General features: G+C 37.7%; 1 protein-coding gene across 6 annotated transcripts in view; it reads left to right on the top strand.

Moving 5' to 3' along the window:
* The first annotated feature begins 6,813 nt into the window (after positions 1-6,813).
* The window catches only part of TSPAN12 (tetraspanin 12), a 90,080-nt gene continuing 77,124 nt past the window's right edge, over positions 6,814-19,769 (top strand). For 2 of the 6 annotated variants that reach the window (XM_060196485.1, XM_016189046.2), the window contains exon 1: positions 8,352-8,489. Coding sequence is in view for 4 of the 6 variants with exons in the window: in XM_016189047.2 (XP_016044533.1) it covers positions 8,424-8,489 (66 nt within the window). In the remaining 2 variants the exon portion in view is untranslated. Of the gene's footprint in view, positions 7,278-7,549; positions 8,142-8,351; positions 8,490-19,769 lie in introns of those variants that run through there. The other 4 variants (XM_016189047.2, XM_016189043.2, XM_007525008.3 and 1 more) reach the window with 4 other exon arrangements.

The raw sequence follows: 19,769 nt of genomic DNA, 5'->3' as shown, positions 1-19,769 counted from the left end.
TCTCTTTTGGTAAGTACTTTTGTTTCCTTTGGATAAACCCCCAGAAAATTGCTGAATCATAGGGGAGGTCTATGTTTAGTGTTCTGAGAAGTCTCCAGACTGTTTTCCACAAAGGTTGGACCAACGTGAAGGCTTACCAACAGTGCAGAAAAGTCCTCTTTCCCCCATATCCTGTACAACATTTTTTGTTACCATCCTTTTTAATGTATGATGTTCTCACAGGTGTAAAGTGATATCTTATTGTCTTTATTTGCATTGCTTTGATGATCAGTGACTTTGAGCACCTTTTCATGTGCTTGTTGGCTCTCTGCATCTTTTCTTTAGTGAGTTTCTGTCCAGGTACTTGCTCCACTTTCTAATGGAATTGTTTGCTTTTTTAGTATTAAGTTTACTGAGCTCTTTATGTATTTTGTTTATCAGTTCTTTACCTAATGTGTGTTGTATAAAGATCCTCACCCACATTGTAGAGTGTCTTTTTATTAGGGTGGAGGTATTTGCTGTGCAGAAGCTTTTCAGTTTGATATAGTCCCATTGATTTATTTTTGTTTTCTTTGCTACTGGATTTGAAACTTTGGACACCTTTTTGAAACATCGATCATGAAATGTTCTACTAATGTATTATTCTATGTATTTTATAGTTTCTGATCTGACATCCAAGTCTTTGATCCACTTGGAGTTGACTTTTACATGGTAATTTGTGTTGGTTTAATCTCATTAATTTGCATGTTTTAATCCAGTTTTCCCAGCGTCACTTGTTGAAGAGACTCTCCTTCCTTAATGGTTTGAGCAAATCAAAGTATCAGCTGAAGAAGATAAATATCTAATATTGATGGTAACTATTTTTTATCTTTCTCTTAGCTGTTGTATTATGAGCATGACAAGAAATTGATAAGGTATTCCTGAAGGATCTTTCTAAGAAATTTAGGGCTCGGCAGTTGCCTATAAATAAAGCTTGTATCCCTTCATTTTTTAATGATTTGTTTCAACTAACTGTAAATTAAGACTTCTTACAAAGAGAACGTGTTCTTAAGTCCTGTAAATTTTGTCTTCTGAAGGGGATGTATGATAATAAATTCATAAATTCTTCAAGAGTCATAATTATGTTAGTGCTTCTCATATATGTTAGCACAGTTCTTTATTTTAGTAATAATTGACAAGTATTTAGAAGTGGATTATGTGGGTGGGTCAATATCAACTTAACTATATGGATCAATATCAACTGGCAAAATAAGTCCAAATCTTTGAGCTTTGTACAGAGTTTAAGTTAGAATTAATTGTAGAGGAATGCCTGCATTGGGCCTACGTAGGGGTGCTGATTTGACTACTTCTTTAATCAACAGTACTGGTATTGTATATAAACACAGATATGGGTACAGGATGGAAGCATAGAAGGAAAATAATGTGATCATAGTTTTTCAGTGTCCATTCCTGTTGCCAGTTGTTTTCTGCTTCAGTGATTAACTCAGCAATTAAGGACCGGCCGTGCCACCAAAATAGATAACTGATAGCTGTGCTATTTTAGCAATGAGCAGGAGAGAACATACTAGTAGTATCCAGTCCTTTTCCTACTGCCCAATCCAAACAAAAATTGGACAGTGCTCAGTTATCTACTTTTCTCTGTTTGGCAGGTTATTTCAGAGAATGGTTGTACCAGGTACAAGGAATGTCCATGAACTAACAATTCCTTGACAATAATTGGTACATGTATGAGAAGGTAAGGGGGTTCTAGCTAATAAATCATAAGGGACAACCTACCATAAAACCTCTGGGAAATGTTTACAAAATCCAAAGGGACATCCATAGGAGATTATTCCTTCATTATTAAAAAAAAAAAGAGAGAGAGAAAGAAAGAAAGCTTTTTCCCCTCAGGCTCTACTGGGTATACTCTTTCAGAAGGAAAAGATTTTTCAGTCATGACTTCAATATAAATGTTTAAAATTCAGCCTCAGATCCTTAAAACAAATAACAAACCCTTAGATATCATTCTTCTTGAGACTTGGTGAATGAACCACTGACTTAATTTGAAATATTGCTATAGTACAGAAGATAAGTAGTGGAGTAAGATAGATTTTAGAATGTCAGTGTCTTCACTTACTCCATATATGACCCTGGAGAAATTAACTATCTAAGTGTCATTATCTCACCCTGTAGTTATGTGTTTCTGACTGTATGATTTCACCACTGTGGACTGACTATTTCAGAGATGGGCTGGGGGGGAGATGCTGAAGCTTCCCCTAGTGCCACATCCTCTCTCACTCAGTGGCTGAGGCTCAAACTTGGCCCGCATGCATGGAAAAATACCTGTTCTACTTGGATATTTCTTTCTCAAGCTCCTCACTGTGTAGATATGAAGAATGAAAATGTCATGTGAAACACCTTGTACACCAGGCACATACTACTCACTTAAAATATACAAGGTCTCTTTCCTGTACCTAATGTAGATAGCAGCCTAAGGTGTACTATAAGAGTATTATACTAGGAAGCAACAGAAGCTCATTCATTCTACCTGTTACATAAGCTGCTTGACCCTTTTCTATAATATGGGCAGAGTGAGTGGAATAGGATAGGAACAAACAAATTAGCTACCTTGTGAGGTAAGAATTTGTACTCAGGGACTTTCATCCAGGCACATAACAGATTGCCTGTGTAGCAGATGCAACTATTATATAATCTGAAATGAATGTTTTGTTTTTCTTTTTCTTTAGAGGAAAAATAACCACCTTATTAATCTTTTTAACACCTGACACAGTGGATGCCACGTACTCAAAAGGTAATTAGTGAAACTTATGTGGCATAAACTTGGGTTTTTACTCATGGGCTCTGAAGAGATCATGTAATCTTTCTAAGGTGTCACATTCAAACTGTCATGTCCACTTGAGGATTTTTTTTTTTTTTAGCCTATCTTAGGGCATGTAGAAGTATGCGTGCATGCATGTATATATAGTCACCTATTTACTCTGTGGAGTTTGAGCCTTATACATGCATAACTTCACTACTCCCTGGGGCTGCTTTTCCATTCAGGTGGAGAGAATTGCAGTGGGAGAAATATCACACTGTTAAAAACATGCTCTGAAATGACAGTATCTCCAATATACTACTAGGGTTTGAATGTTGGTCATGCACTTGGCAAAGCACATGCTTTATCAGTTGAGCTACTTTTATAGCATCCTCAAATGTTATTCCTACTGAGGAAAATGCAGAGCCCACAGAATAATGTCGTCTCTGCTGTGTTACTTTTTTAAAAATCATATTTATTGAGAAGGGGTTACTTGTTTACAGTGTAGTTGTTGACACCTGGGTAAAATTTCTCATCTCCTTGTGAAAATTCTCTGCAGAAAATTCTCACCCAAGACTTTGGTATTTCCATCATCATGCAACAGGACCCAAAGTTTCTCTTTACCCTCATCTTTCCTCTTTCCTTAGAGTGCTTTGCTTTGCTTTGGTGCAATCTACTACCCCTGCCCAAGTTTTGTTTTGAGTTTTTCCTTTTCTGTTCTTATTTATTAACTCTCACCTATAAGTGAGATCATTCATTACCTATCCTTCTATTTTTGGCTTATCTCACTTAATATGATGCCTTCAAGTTCTATTCAAGATGAAGTAAAGGAGATGATTTCATCATTTTAAACAGCTGAGTAGTATTCCATTGTGTATAGATACCACAACTTTTTTTTTCCTTTTTTAATGTTTTTTAATTTATTTATTTTAAATTCTTTATTAGGGGATTAATGGTTTACAGTCAATAGTAAAACAGTCTGTACATGTGTAACATTTCTCAGTTTTCCACATTTCCATTCATCCCCCATTAGGTCCTCCTCAGCCATCACGTTCTAGGACCTAAACTCTCCCACCTACTAAGAATCTTTTTGCGTTGGTGCAATACAGCAACTACAATCTAAGTTCTGCTTTGTGTTTTCTTTTCTGTTCTTGTTCTTCAACTTCTGTCTATGAGTAAGATCATCTCATATTCTTGCTTCTCTTTCTGGCTGATCTCACTTAGCATGATTTGTTTAAGCTCCATCCACAATTTTCTTAGCCATTGATCTTTGGGTACCTGGGCTGCTTCCAAGTTTTGGCTATTATGAATTGTGCTGCTATGAACATAGGTGTACATAGACCTCCTCTGATAGGTGATTTTATTTCCTTCAGGAAAACAATTGTTAGGTCAAAGGGTAGTATCATTTCTAGTGTTCTGAGAAATCTCCAGACTGTTTTCTACAGGGTTGACTTTTACTGTATTTCTATTTTGGTAGAGGAAGAGAGAGAGAGAGAGAGAGAGAGAGAGAATGGCAACTGCCCTCAAGTAGCCCAAAGACTGTGTGCTGTTCATGTTATGGACTCCAAAAAGCAGAACTCAAATTGTAGATTGGTAAGTGTTAAGGAAAGTGGACCAGCTTTAATTAATCAGAGCTGTTCTCTTCAGCAGTGTCTGGAGTGTGACTACATCTCCTATAATTAAATGTTTCTAGTGTGTAAAAACTAATGAACACTATCACAACTACTTTTTTTTTTATCAGATAGAGACAGAAATAGAGACAGAGACAGATCATGGTATCAAAGCTTCCTTTAGTATTGTTGAGGCTAGGCTCAAATCTAGGTCATAAAAACTACAAATCAAGCATACCATTCAAAAGAACTATCTTGCAGCCCTGACACAAATATTTCAATTGCTTTCTTAATTAAAATAAAAGTCTGTTAATAGTAATTTATTAATTTATGGATGGGGCTTTTATTTTGTTAAGCCTGAAGAGATACCTTTGCTAGTTGTTAGGTAATGATAAAGCCCTTACTTTAGTGATTTTTCGAACTTTGCTGCAGGTTAGAATTACCCTGGAAACTGAAAAATTCAGATGCTTACGCCAGCCTTCATATCTTTCAACTAAATTGTTATAGCAGTACTGCTGGGTCATTAGGATTTTTTTAAAACAACGTTTTATTTATTTATAAGAAAGATAGGAGGAGGGAAGAGAAAGAAAGGGAGAGGGAAAGAGAGAACCAAACATCACTCTGGTACATGTGCTGCTGGGAATTGAACTCAGAACCTCATGCTTGAGAGTCCAATGTTTTATCCACTGCACCATCTCTCAGACCACCACTAGGATTTTTTTTCAAACTCTGAAAGTGATTCTAATATACAAGTTTGAGAATACCAGCCTAGCCTATTAAAATAGAGTTATGATTCTGGATCTAGTTTGGAATCTAATTCAACTAATGATGTAATGCTGAGCAAAACCTTTACCTTTACTTGTCTTTATATTTAATATTTACAGAAAAAATGGGAAGTATATATATATACATATATATATACATAATATATATAAGATGGCATGTGTATAAGACAAATTCATAATCAATATCCATATGCAGTTTCATTTCCCTATTAAGTGATACACAGCAATGAGTATTTTTGAGTGAAATGACTACAGATGGAGGGTTTTTATGTATATATATATGTATATATATATGTGTATATATATATATCACCTTCCTCTAAACTTGTCTAGGATTGTTATAAATTTGTGACCTAAAAGGAATTCAGCTACTTTCCAGAGGTAGAAGAGGATCTCAGTTCAGAGACACAGAAGTAGTTTGTACTTCTTTTTTGGGCTGTTTTAATGGCAGTAGCAGCTACTCCTGAGTATGGGAATATTCTATCTCTTCTTAGCACATTGTGCAGCACCAAAAGCTTTCAGTTATGAGGTGTTGTAGAACTGGTCTATTTAGAAGTGGAATACATCCTAATTTTAGCAGAAATTGGTTGAAGAAATAAGTGGACATCTCATTTCTTCTCCATGATTCCAGAGTATTTTTGTCAGAGTTACAATCATCTGGTGGTTGACTGACCAATTTTCATATAGGTGATTATCTTTGTGGACTATTTTCTCTGCCTTAAATGTAACTATTGAAGTGCTAGCGAAACTATTTCTATTTGAATACAGAACACTCAGTATATACATCATGGTCTCATTGGTACTCTGGTCATTTAGCATCTGACTTCAGATAGACAAGAGACACAAGACTCTAATGTTATTTTTCTCCCTCAAGGAAATTTAAGGAAACCATACAGATTTCCTCAAAGCGTTGCTTAGATTTCAGGTAATTTTTGTTGGTGAAGATTTATTTGCCACACAGTGGGTACAAAAGCAATAGAAATGTGGACTGTTGGTATAAACATCAAAATGGCCAATTGATTTTTAATTATGAAACTTTCTATTTCCAAGAGGAAGGCTACTGTTCAAAGGCCTACTTATTATTAGTTTGATATTTCCTGATTTTTATAGTTTAGAAGTATTCAAAGGTCTATTATTGTGTATACAATGCAATATACATCATTCAGTTAAACATCAATCTTGTTGGAGGAAAATCTGGAAAACTTTGGGTTACTTATGCATGTAGTAAAAATGATCTGTTCTTTCTTCCTGTTCTGAATATCAGAGGAATAGGGATATCTTTATCCTAGTGTTTATGCAGATGTTGCTAGTGCACAATGGAAGTGGGTAGAACTGTTTCTTCCTCCTCTTCTTCTTTTCCTTCTTCTATCATGGATGGCAACAAAGCAAAAAGAAGGATCAGAGGGGGCACTCTGCTAGTGGCAAATCACAGGAGGTGGCTCCATAAAGGTTGTGAAAACTGGTTTCTCATTGCACGAATTGGGTTGGGCCACTCCTTCGCCCTCCCTTCTCAAACACAAATATTTTTCATATAGTAAAAGCTAGTCTCCCTAGAGTTATAACCCAGTCCCCCCACCACCACCCGTCCAACACCATCGTCGTAAAGGGTTGCACTGGACAAACTTTTCTTCATCTTTTCCTGGATGGTGACTTGTAGAGGTGATGCGTCCCTCCAGCAGCTGAAGCCTGGTCAGGGGACGAGAAACACCCACTAGGAGCCAACCCCCGAGGCCACAGGCCGGAGCATGCGCTGAGAGTTTGTGCAGCTGGCTGCCTCCTCCGGACTTGGCGAGCACTGGGGAGGGACAGCGGTGTTGGGAGGTGGCTTAGCTGAGACTTTCCAGCAACTGCTGCCCAGGACTTTTTTCCCCTCTCCCCCTCCCTCCCCTCCCCAGGAGGCAGTGGCGGTGCTGGCGGCGGCTAGGGAGTGAGGGATAAGGGGAGAAAGGGGGAGCAAGAAAGAGAGAGTAAGAAAGAAGTGCCTACAGCTGGAGCCAAAGCCACCCAGCGACTCTCCAGGAGCAGCGACCCTGCTCCGATGAGCCCTCGTTGTGCGTCTCCAGCTGTCCCCCCCGAGGGAGTGGGGCTCGGAGCCCAGCGCCGACGGTGAGTGGAAGCTGGCTGCACGTCTCTGGTCTTTTCCTGCCTGGCTGTCCCGCCAGCCCGCCGGAATCAGCCCCGGGAGCTGTGTGCTAAACTACTTAGGGGCGGGCTTCCCAGCTCCGCGCTGCGGGCGCTTCCCCGCGCGCCCTGCAGGGGGCGCGCGCGCAGAGGCGGCGGCGGGGTCGGTGACCACGCTCGGCTTTGTGCTCCTGGGGAGGCTGGGAGCTGGGGTCGCGGCCCGGGTCGGGGGAGGGGGACACTTGTAGGGTTGAGGGGGGAGCCTCACCCAGCGTCTGCACAGCTGCATGGGCCCTAATTCCCTTTGCGCCCCTCCCCGCCGCCCGCCCCAAGATAATCCATCATTCTGTGGCCGAAACATTATTTCTCACGTTCTCCCCAGGAAACCCTAGTCGCCGGGCGGAATCCCAATTCAGCACAGCGTGGCCTCCAGAACCCCCGCTGTCTCACTGGGAGCTGCAAGGACCGGGTGGCGGGGATTACGGAATAGGGATGGGGGTGGGAGTAGGGGCGGGTGGGGGTGAGTGGGTGGCAGGAACTGTCCTAATAAGAGGAACGCTGGCAGTTTAGGACTCGCTGGCGGCGCCTGTGACTTCTCCGGGTGGCAGAGTCTGTGTGTGGTTTTTAACCTTTGGGACAGTTTAACCTTTGGGACAGTCCCCTAGAAGGGACATGAATTGAAAGAAGTATTAAAGAGCGTCTCATAAGAATGCAGAGGACACCGTCGCGTGTCCCTTGAGAACAGGACTTTGCTGTGCGCCTGCAGTCCACGGAGGAGGAGCCAGTCTCTGCTCTCCCCAGCAGGTGTTATCGGAAGAGGACTGGGGACTGGGAAAAGTTTAGGATAAGGTGAAGACTACAATATGCACGGTCTTCCGTGAAGCAAAGTTTCCTACGGACTAGGCTGTCGACCAGACTCTGGACCCGGCTGAGAGCTGGCCAAGGGGTTCCCAAGGGAGCCTTGGGAAGCTGGCCAAGGGGTTCGGGGAGCGCGGTGGTGAGAAGTCCCCTGTTCTGTTCTTTCCTGCTCCCCCCTCCCCCCCCGTCCCCTTCCTCTGCAGATTACTGTTGCTTTGCACCAAAGGGTAGGATGTGGTGAAAGGATGGGGCTCCTCTCTCGCTGGGCTCGCAATGGCCAGAGAAGATTCCGTCAAGTGCTTGCGCTGCCTGCTGTACGCGCTCAATCTGCTCTTTTGGGTAAGTAAATCAAAGGGTTGCACTGTGCCAACAGGTGGGGACGGCTGGACTGGGTTTCCTGCAGTCACCGCGTCATTCGCCAAAGGACAAGGCTGAACACTCATTAATTACTTGGGATCATACCCGCTTCTTTTCAGAGAAGTAAATTTCGTGTTGAAAATGGCTTTGATCTAGCTCCAGTTCCATTGGTAATTAGATTAAAAATTAAAAAAATAAAATAAAAAGCAATCTACCGCTGGATAGTTAGTGGCGGTAAACTTAGATTTGAAGTTAATCTGGGGATATAAATAAATGCACGTGCTTGTGCTTGTAGATAAGAAAATTATGACAGACTACTTAGGGAACTTCTTGTTTTCAGGAATTTGAGATAACTCTGCAAGCCATAAATTGTTTCCTTACTTAATCCTAGCCTATAAAAGCTGGTTGGGGCTAGCAGTCTTACTATGTTTTTGTAGCAATTCACACCCAGATATCCTATCTAGAGACTGGGTAGATTTCTCTAGGAGATTACATTCAGCGTGAAAAAGGTGGTTTTCATGTAGCTGTTTTTAAGTTGGCAAAGTTTCAAAGAATCTTGTGTATGCTCTTGGAATACCTTATGACCATTTAAGGAAATAGAATACATAAAATTTAACAAGTTTGTGAAATATCTAGTGACTTTATACTTTGCACCCAGTCATGCATTTTTATTGTTATTATTATTTATAAAACTTAGGAGGAAAGTATACAAATGAAAACTGGATATTACTTCAGGAAGCTGTCATGCTCAAGCAAATAAGTACTTTTTATGTTTTATCAGACTTTTATTAAATTTTATATCCAGAATTTTCTGCTAGAAGAGTTAATGCATAATTTATTTATTTAGCTATTAACTGTTATTGACTAGCCATTTTTCCACAGAACTCTTACATGTAGTATCTTGATGTTGACATTTTAAAATGTTGAACTCTTTTTGGATGATTCCAACTTAAAGTGACAAATAGAGTTTTATTTCAGCTAATAATCTGAAAGACACCCAAACTTAAAACATTTTTCTTTCTTCAGTGTGAAAGTTTTTGAGTGGTTAATTCATCATTTGGAAATGTAAAAGCATAAACTAATCGTCTTGCACTATTCTAATTGTAAAAATTTACATTTTAAGTAGAAGACTACCGTACCTTAGTACCTGCTATAAGTTATTAAGTTTTCAAGCTTTGTTTCCTTAAAATGTACAAAAATAATTACTCTAGTATCTCCATGGTGACAGTGCCAGGAGCAGAACTCAGATTTCTTATCCCTAGTTAATGCCTTTACATGCATGTTTACTGAATTTTGACCTCTGGAAGTACTGTGACTTTGTTCCAAAGCAAAGCTTGGGAAAAACATCTTAGTAATTAGTATTAAAGGAGAGAGAGACACACAGAGAGAGCTCATTTAGGAAAAAGAATACTTTTCTGAGCATGAAATTTGCTTAGCAACACCTACTCCTTAAACTCCTTTAAGGGTTTTTTAGGTGTCTCCAAAGAATGTGAAATGTTATTTCTCTGTTGTTATCTTGCACTTTAACTTTCACCCCGTTTGCATATGTGTTATGATTTATTGAGAGTGCTTCCCCCTTCTCCAGTTCTCCCCTTCTCCCATAGTCACCTCTGCTCCAGCAAAATAATTCATGTTAACTACCTAGTTTGCATCCCTCCGCATTTTTCTTTATTGCAAACAAAGATATATTACTCTACTGCTTCCTACCTATGCATTCAATTTTTTTTCTCATCTGTAGTAGAGTCCCAGGTGTGAGATTACTATGTACACTAACAGTGACAACAACAAAAATTCTTTTATATATTTCTTTTTATGTTTGTCAGGAGGCATGATTAATGGCTCAGATTGCTAGTCTGTAAATAGAATGAGAGTTTCTATTTTTAAGAGTAAATGTTAGAGTTTTTTTTTTTTTAGAGAATTAGAGCTTATCTTTGGAAAAACACTTAGAAGACCCACACATAATAAGTATTGCTTATGTGGTAGTAGTAATATAGTTGTTACTGCCTTTTCTACTACATCTACAGTAAGAATACTCAAATAAATTACCAGGAAGTGTTGAGTCAAAGGAACCCTTTGTAATAAAAGTAGTCATTGCTACTGTTATGATTAATACTGTTTCCACCATTGCCACTACATTCCTTTGACCCAGTAGTCCTATCCTGAGAAATCTCCCTTCCAAATAAAAACACTAGTACATTATGTATGTATATATATATACACACACACACACACACATTTGATGTCATTTTGTTGATGTTATGTTTTTTTTTTTGCCAGTCTGGAAAGTTTTAAAGAGTTAATAGACTATTTTTTCATTACTTTTGCTGCTAAGCAAGATATTATCCATATGATACAAAATTATGCAGTGCCATCTTACTTAAATGCACTTAAAAATTTTTTTTTAAATTTATTTTTTATTTAAGAAAGGATAAATTAACAAAACCATAGAGTAGGAGGGGTACAACTCCACACAATTCCCACCACCCAATCTCCATATCCCATCCCCTCCCCTGGTAGCTTTCCCATTCTTTATCCCTCTGGGAGCATGGACCCAGGGTCCTTGTGGGTTGCAGAAGGTGGAAGGTCTGGCTTCTGTAATTGCTTAAATGCACTTTTTAAGCCTATTACTTTCAGGAAGGGAAAAGGACATTTATCTGAATATGGATTCTAAGTTGTATATATTTCCTACCATCTAGAAAAGTGAATTTGTGAAGCAAAATTTTGTTGAAACTTCAATTTTGAAATTACTACTAGGGCATAGATTTTAAAAGTAAAACATATCCAACTGTTAAAACTATATGAAGAAAATTTTCACTTTCCTTTAGTTGCAATAAAAATGTTGAAATGTTAAAATGAAAATAAAATATTTTCCATCACTGGGCCTTCACTGTTTCATCAGGCTGAAACTTTTTCATAGAGTGACAGAGAGGCAGAGAGGATGGGAAAGGGACCAAAGCACTTCTTCATTGTGGTGGGAGTCAGGTTTCCACCTGAACTGGGCACATGCAGCATACTATCCCAAGTGACCTCTTTATAAGCTTTATTGATTTATTATTTATTTATTTATATGTATTTATTGGATAGAGACAGAGAAAAATCTAGAGGGAAAAGAGATATAGGAAGAAAAAGAGAGCAATTCCTACCCCATTGCTTCACTGTTGGGGAAGTTTTTCTCACACAGGTGGGGACCAGGACTTGAACCTGATCTTTGTGAGCTATATGTGCCACCATCCGGCCCCCCAAGTGAGCTCTTTTGCTGGCCCAGCTACTTTATTTTTTACTTCTTCCAGTATTTGTGAGTAGAAGTATATACATATATGTATACATAAATGTATATATATGCATATGCTTTTTCATGTAGATCATTTCATAGTTAATATTCTTTCAATATTTCATATTCATCATTTAGGTTTGCCGTACTGTCAACTTTATTTTTTTTCTTTTGCTTTATAATAGCTAACCAAATTTTATATATGGTTTTAAATATAATTCTTCCCTACAATTTTATTCTTTTATAGCATTTGGTTCTTTAAGAGCACCTGCTTTTCTTCTCTCTTTAAGATTTTTTTTTTTTCCATTCTGCTATCGACTGGAAACCATTACTCTCCTCAATAAAGAAAAAAAAAAGAGCCAATAAAAAATATTTCTTTTTCCATATGAGTTTAAAATTATTTTCTACAACTGGTAGAGCACTGGACCTGTAAGCTTGACATTCCCTGTTGCATCCCTGTAGGAGTGGTGCTTTGGCATCTCTCTCTCTCTCTCTCTCACTCTCTCTTTTGCCTCCAGGGTTATTGCTGAGGCTTGGTGCCTGTACTATGAGTCCACTGCTCCTGGTGGCCGCTCCTGGTTTTCCATTTTATTGGATAGGACAGGGAGAAATTGAGAGAAGAGGGGGAGGTAGATAAAGAGATAGAAAGATAGAAGAGACCTGCTTGTGAAATGTACAGGTGCAGGTGGGAAGCAGGGGACTCCAATCTGGATCTTTGAGGGGGTCCTTGCACTTAGTATTATGTGTGCTTAAGAGGGTGTGCCACTGACCACCCCTGTCTTTTTCTTTCTGGCATGTGACACTCTCTTCACTCATAGATAATAATTATTTTCAGTTTGAGGTTTTTTTGTTTTTGTTTTGGTCTTCGCTGGTGTTTCATACTTGATAATTTTATCACTCCTAGTAAACTCATATTTATTTATTTATTTTTAGAAAAAGCTGAGAAATAATACTCTACCACTTGTGAAGGAAGCTTCCCTGGTAAAGGTGCTTCTCAATGCAATAGGTGGTGGGCGGTGGGCGTGGAGGGGTGCATAGACTTGGGTTCTCTTGTAAGGTCAACTAGGCGCTCTACTGGGGGGATCTAGATAAAATATGTATACCTGATCCTCTAAGTAAAATATATCTTTAAGGACTGTATTTTAGGTAGAGAGATATACAGCATAGGATTTGTGTTCATGAAGCCCTGGATTTAATCCCCAGCACTACCTATGTGAGAGCTGAACAGTGAAACTTTTTTCTTAAAAGTTTCTAAAAACGATCTCTCCTGATTTTTGTTGGGATTGTTTGGAATAATTGTGCTAACTAGAAAAAAAACTGGCTTTATTTTTTTCAGCATTAAAGCGATGTTTATAGAGCCTACATTTCTGTCAGATGCAGTTCTTAGCTTTGTAGAAGACACATTGTAGGACAGTCTTATTGTATTTTCTTATCTAGTTCTCATAACAGTCCCAGAAAATTGTTTATCATTATTGTTGTTGTTAAGGTAAAGAAAAGCTACTCAGATGAGTACAGTAACTTGCTAGTAAGTTGCAGATAAGGAATTCAAAATTCAATTTTTATTTTCTCCAAGGACAGTGGAAGTTGCCCTGCTAGAAAGTGCGGTGAATTTATTTGCAGCAAAGAAATAAACATCCCCAGTAGGAAGGAATTAGCTGTCCACCTGCTGATTCCAAGTCTTCTAGTGTAGGGCTTTTCAAACCTCCTTTGTGCGCATGTGAATCACCTAGGCTTCTTGTTATAAAAACAGGTTCTGATTTACTTTGTCTGGGCTTGGGCCCAAGAGTCTGCGCTTCTTTAAACACTCTTCTGTGATGCTACTGTTGCATGTTGAACAGCAAGAATTTTGGACTTTCTTTTAGTTCTCATTGCAATCTGAAATAGAACAAATTCCAAGGATTAGGGACCCCCACTTCTTAAACCAGATTTCATACCTTGAGTATGGAGGGGGAATATTGTGAGATCAAGAGCAATAGACCTTTTCTTTCTGTTGGGCGTTTTAAGTAGACTTTTCCATTTCTACTTCTACTATACTGGCACAGTCACCCCTTCTCAGAGATGATAGAGCAAGGGTCCAGCATTGGTACATAGGATAGAGTGTATACATTACCTAGTATAAGGACCCAAGTTCAAGCTTCTGGTTTCCACCTGTGTGTGTGTGGGGGGGGGGGTAGAGGTAGGGGGTGGGTGCTTCATAAGTGGTGAATCAGTGCTACAGGTGTCTGTTTTTCTCTTTCCCTCTCTGTTGTTCTCTATGTCTATCAATAACAATAGAAAAAAATTAGAAAGGGCTAAAAAAAAAGAATAAAAATGTCTGACAGCAGTGTTGGATTTTTGGTGCAGGCATCTAAGCTCCAACTATGTCCTCGGTGGCAATAGAAAAAAAAATCTGTAGGATAAGGAAAAATATTAATTAGGAAAATACCAAAGACTTATGTAAATTTGGTTTGCTGTACTAGGGATGAAAACCAAGCAATGAAAAACCGTTTTCTTTTTTTTTTTTTGGTAAAAATACATTTTGAATAATAACTTTTTAAAAACATGAAACACAGAAATGGTGAAAGAAAAACAATTCATCATTTACTTAGGGTCACGAACACTGCATTCTCTTCATTGCTGCGATCAAGTCACCTTGATCTGTCACCAGCTGTTGGGTGACTCTTTCCTAATAGGGAGAAGTGTGACCCTGGTTCAGCTGTACTGGGATGGCAGAGGATTGCTGCACCTTCGAGTTGGGTCATGAGTTTGCCCTAGGAAAGGGCACATAAGACACAGTGCATGTGATTAAGCTGTTTTAACACTTCTGTGATTGTTACTTGGTTTCTGGCCAGGATGGAACAGAGAATTACATTCTTTATAATTCAGATTTATCAAACTACTTAAATGTCATATTATTTAAATAAATGAAAGTTTTTTTATCTGTTTTAAAAATAATTCCAGTGGTTTTGTGTGTATATTTATCATTCTTAGGTATTAATCTTTTTTTCCTTCAATTTTCTTTTTTTCCTTCTTTTTTTTTTTTACAGATTTCCCCCAAATATTTATTTATTTATTCCCTTTTTGTTGCCCTTGTTGTTTTATTGTTGTAGTTATTATTGTTGTTGCTATTGATGTCATTGTTGGATAGGACAGAGAGAAATGGAGAGAGGAGGGCGAGACAGAGAGGGGGAGAGAAAGATAGACACCTGCAGACCTGCTTTATCACCTGTGAAGCTACTCCCTGCAGGTGGGGATCTGGGGGCTGGAACCAGGATCCTTAAGCCAGACCTTGAGCTTTGCGCCACCTGCTCTTAACCCACTTAACCTACTGTGCTACCGCCTGACTCCCTTTCCTTCAATTTCCTACTTTCAAAATTATGAATAAACGTGACTTTTTAAAAAAATTCTTAAAATTGGTAATGTCTTGATTATCTAATATGGAATTTTTGACTCTCATTTCTCACCATCAAATAATAATCACTATTTTTCACTTATTAGTACTAGAGAGAGTACCAAGGGAGAAAAATAATTCAGGATTGTTTTGTTTGACTTTGTTTCTGTGTATTCCTCTTATGGATGAGATCATTTGGTGGTTTTTTTTTTTTTTTTTTCCACTTCTGGTTTATTTCATGTAACATGACCACTACCAGCTCCATTCACATAGTAGTGAAAGAGAAGTTTGCATTATTTCTTAAAGCTGAATGGTATCAATTTGTCACTGGACATCTGAGTGGTTTCCGTATATCTAATATTGTGAGTAGTGCTGCAGTGAACATAGGTGTGTATATATCTTCCTGAATTTTTATTTTCATATTCTTTGGATAAATGCCTTGGGATGGAATCTGCTGAATCAGATAATAGGTATATTTTTAGTATTTGAGTAATTTACAAACTGTTTTTCACAGAGGACTGGGTCATACATTCCCACTAGTGATGCACAAGGCTTCCTTTTTCTCCATTATTGTCCCCTCCCCAGCCCCCAATTCTTCTTGTTTTATGCCTTTTTTTAAAATAAAATAAAATATTTATTTAATTTATTTATTCCCTTTTGTTGCCCTTGATGTTTTATTGTAGTTATTGTTGTTATTGATGTCACTGTTGTTGGATAGGACAGAGAGAAATGGAGAGGGGAAGACAGAGAGGGAAAGATAGACACCTGCAGACCTGTTTCACTGCTTGTGAAGCGACTCCCCTGCAGGTGGGGAGCTGGGGACTAGACCGGGATCCTTATGCCACTCCTTGGGTTTTGCACCATCTGCACTTAACCCGCTGAGCTACCGCCTTTTTATACAGACTGTTTTCACAGATGTATGGAGTGGTTTCTCACTGTGGTGATTTGCAATTCTTTGATAATGAGTGAGAGTGGACTTTTTTCTCCATGGGCCTTTAGAACACTTGCTTGACTTTTTTGGTGAAGTGACTCTTTTCCATTTTTTATTGAGGTAATTTTCTTGTGGTTCAGTTTTATGAGCTCTCTATATCTCTTGAGAATTATCTCTTTGTCAAGTGCAAGTTATGTAAATGTTTTCTCCCCTTCAATATATAATATCTTTTTGTTATAATAATAGTCTTAATGAAGAATCTTGTAAATTCCATACAATTCCACTTACTCATTTTTGTTTTTGTGTCTCTTACCTTTGGAGCTGACACTTAGAAAATATCCCTGAGACTCATATCATTGAATGTTTTACTCGTGCTTTGTTCAGTATTTTTTATAATTTCAGGTCTAATCTCTAAATATTTAATCCATTTTGAGTTAGATTTTTGTGAACAATGTGAAATAGTGATAGATTTTACTTCCTTGCAGATGGTTGTCCCACTTTACCAACACCATTTATTAAAGAGAATCCCTTTCTCTTTGTTATGGTCCTAATTTCCTTGTCATAAACTAACTGGTCATATGCGGACCTTTTCTGGGGCTCTTAATTCTGCTTCATTGATCTGTAGTCTTTTATAGCAGTAATATATTTTTGATTACTATTATATCTTTCTACAATATTATTTGAAGTCTGAGAATGTGATGCTTCTATTATTGTTCTTTGCACTCAGAATTACTTTAACAACTTTGGGGTATTTTATGGTTCCAAACAAATTTCATCAATGCTTGCTCTATTTTGCTAAAAACAGACAAACAATGCCAATGGGATTTTGGTAGGGATTGTACTGAATCTGTATAGTGTTGTGAGTAGGATGATTATTATAATACTGTTAATTTTTCTAACCCATCAGCAGGTAAAATCATTTCATTGTCTTATTTCTATTTCCATTTCTCTTAGTTTTTAGTGTATAGTTTCCTTTCTTTTTAAATTCCCAGTTATATTACAATGTATTTACTTTTTTTTGGTATAGTTATGAATAGGATTGTTTTCTTTTTCTTCTAGCCTATTCCTTGCACATAAACAGTCAATAAATATTTATATTTTGTTGATTTTTAAATTTTTTTTATTGGAGAATTAATGTCTTACATTCGACAGTGAATACAATAGTTTCTACATGTATAATATTTGTCAGTTTTCCATATAGCAATACAACCTCCACTAGGTCCTTTATCATCCTTTTTGGACCTGTATTCTCTCCCCCTCCCTCCACAAACCCCAGTCTTTTACTTTGGTGTAATACGAATATATATTGTTAATTTTATAGCCTGACATTTTACTGTATTGACCTTTTTTGTTTTGTTACCAGTGTTACCATTAGTAACATCTTACATCTGTAAGTTCTACGAGAGATACAGAGACAGAGAGAGAGAGACCAACATCACCGTACTGCTTTACCACTAGTGAAGTTTCCAGTGTGGTGTCTGGGGTCACAAACCCAGGCCCTTGTACATGGTTAAAGTGTGCATTTTATCAGGTGAACTATCTTGAAACCCCATGTTGATTTTTATTTCTAAGAGTTATTCACTGGGAATATTTAGACTTTCTGTGTGTATTGTATTGTCTGTCATTTACAAACAGTGATAGCTTTATTCTTTTTCAAAGTAGAAGTCTTTTGTTTTTTCTTCTTCCCTAAAGCTGTGATTTAAACTTCCAATACTGTGTTGAACAGTAATGGTGCAAGTGGACATCCTTGTCTTATTCCAGATCTTAGAGGAAAAAAATGTTACTTTTTGCCACAGAATTTATGCTTTTTAATGGTATGTATGGTCTTTATACTGTGTTTCAAATGTTCTTACTATCCTCATTTTATTGAATCTTTTTTATAAATGGTTGTTAAATTTTGCAGAAAAGTTTCTTTCAATCTATTGATATGTGATTTTATCTTTCCTCTTGCTGATTTGAGTTAATACGTTAGTTGATTTGTGTATGAAAAACCATTTTGAGTCCCTGAGATAAGTCTCACATGGCCATGATACATAAATCCTTTTAACGTATTGTTGAATTTGATTTGATAATGTTTCATTGAGAATTTTTGTTTTTGTGTCTGTGTTCATCAGAGATTATAGTTTTCTCATTACAGTGATGCTGCCCCCATCAGCTTTTAGTATCAGAGTTATTTTGACTTCCTGAAAGGTATTTGGAAGAGTTTTCTTTACATTTTTTTTTTTCCCTCCAGGATTATTTCTGGGGCCGAGTGCCAGCACTACAAATCCACTGCTCCTGGTGGCCATTTTATTCCTTTTTTTTTTTTTTTTTTTAATTTAACTGGATAGGACAGAGAGAAATTGAGAGAGGAGGAGAAGATAGAGGGAGGGAGAAAGACGTCTGCAGACCTGCTTTACGCCTTATGAAACCACCCCCTGCAGGTAGGGAGCCAGGGGCTCGAACTGGGATCCTTGAGCGGGTCCTTGCACTTTTTACTATATAAAACTCTCTTTCTGGATGCAGACATGTAGAGAGAAGGGGAGATAGAGAACAAGAGAGAGAAAGATAGACACTTGCAGATCTGCTACATTGCTCATGAAGCATTTCCCCTGCAGGTGGGGGCGGGGTAGCTTGAACTTGGGTCCTTACACATGGTAGATGTGTGCATTCAACCAGGTGTGCCCCCTAAAGCCCCTCACCCCTAGATAACTCTCTTTTAGGAAAAAAATAAAGCAAATTATAAAATTCCCAATTTTAATCAGTTTCTTTAAGGTGAGCAAGATTCTGAATGATTAAAGACCAAGTTCTCTATTGAGACATTTCCCAAGTTTCTCAGCTCTCTTCTGCATTCTTCTCTTTTCTAATTTTTTGAACATAAAAAGCTCAGGTAGATAAGTTTTAGACACCGTTCAGCCTTGAAAAGAAAAGATTTGTGTCATTGCCACCTTATATATGAGAATATATATATTATGGATGTCAGGTATTTGAGGAATTGAAAGTCTGCTTTTGATTGTGACCTTACTATTTCAGGGAAACTATTTCATAATAAATGTATGGAGTGTGTATACTCATAAAATTTTGATTTAGAAAGCAACTTTATGAAAATACTTATTTTTACTTCATCATATTTAAAAAATAATGTCTTCATAACAAATTTTATGACTATAAGTATTCACTGAAGATTACTACTTTTTAAGTACTTTGCAAGATAGAATGCGATATTATATTAGGCAGTATATTAAATCTGTTTTCATAAAATGTTAACATTATTTTATACTTTTTTATTGTGGCACTGTAGTATATTTACTAGTGATTTAATATGCATTTACAAAATTATGAGATAACAGAGATATATTTCCACACCATCCCCATCACCAGAGTTCTGTGTCCGCATTCCCTCCATTAGAAACCATAGTAGTTCTCCCAAGATCACAAGTATGGGTTGACTGTTATTTCTATAACTATTTTTTTAAAGAAGAGTATTGACTTTATTCAGTCATTTCTTTCTTTTTTTAAAAAAATATTTTATTTATTTATTAATGAGAGGGATAGGAAGAGAGAGAGAAAGAAACAGACATCATTCTGGTACATGTGCTGATGGGGATTGAACTCAGGACCTCATGCTTGAGAGTCCAACACTTTATCCACTGTGCCACCTTCTGGACCACTTCAGTCATTTTTTTATAGTTACCTTGTTTTACGATAGTT

Source organism: Erinaceus europaeus, chromosome 8 (assembly GCF_950295315.1).
Source record: "Erinaceus europaeus chromosome 8, mEriEur2.1, whole genome shotgun sequence".
Taxonomy (NCBI): Eukaryota; Metazoa; Chordata; class Mammalia; order Eulipotyphla; family Erinaceidae; genus Erinaceus; species Erinaceus europaeus.
This window is presented reverse-complemented; position numbering and strand designations above follow the sequence as displayed.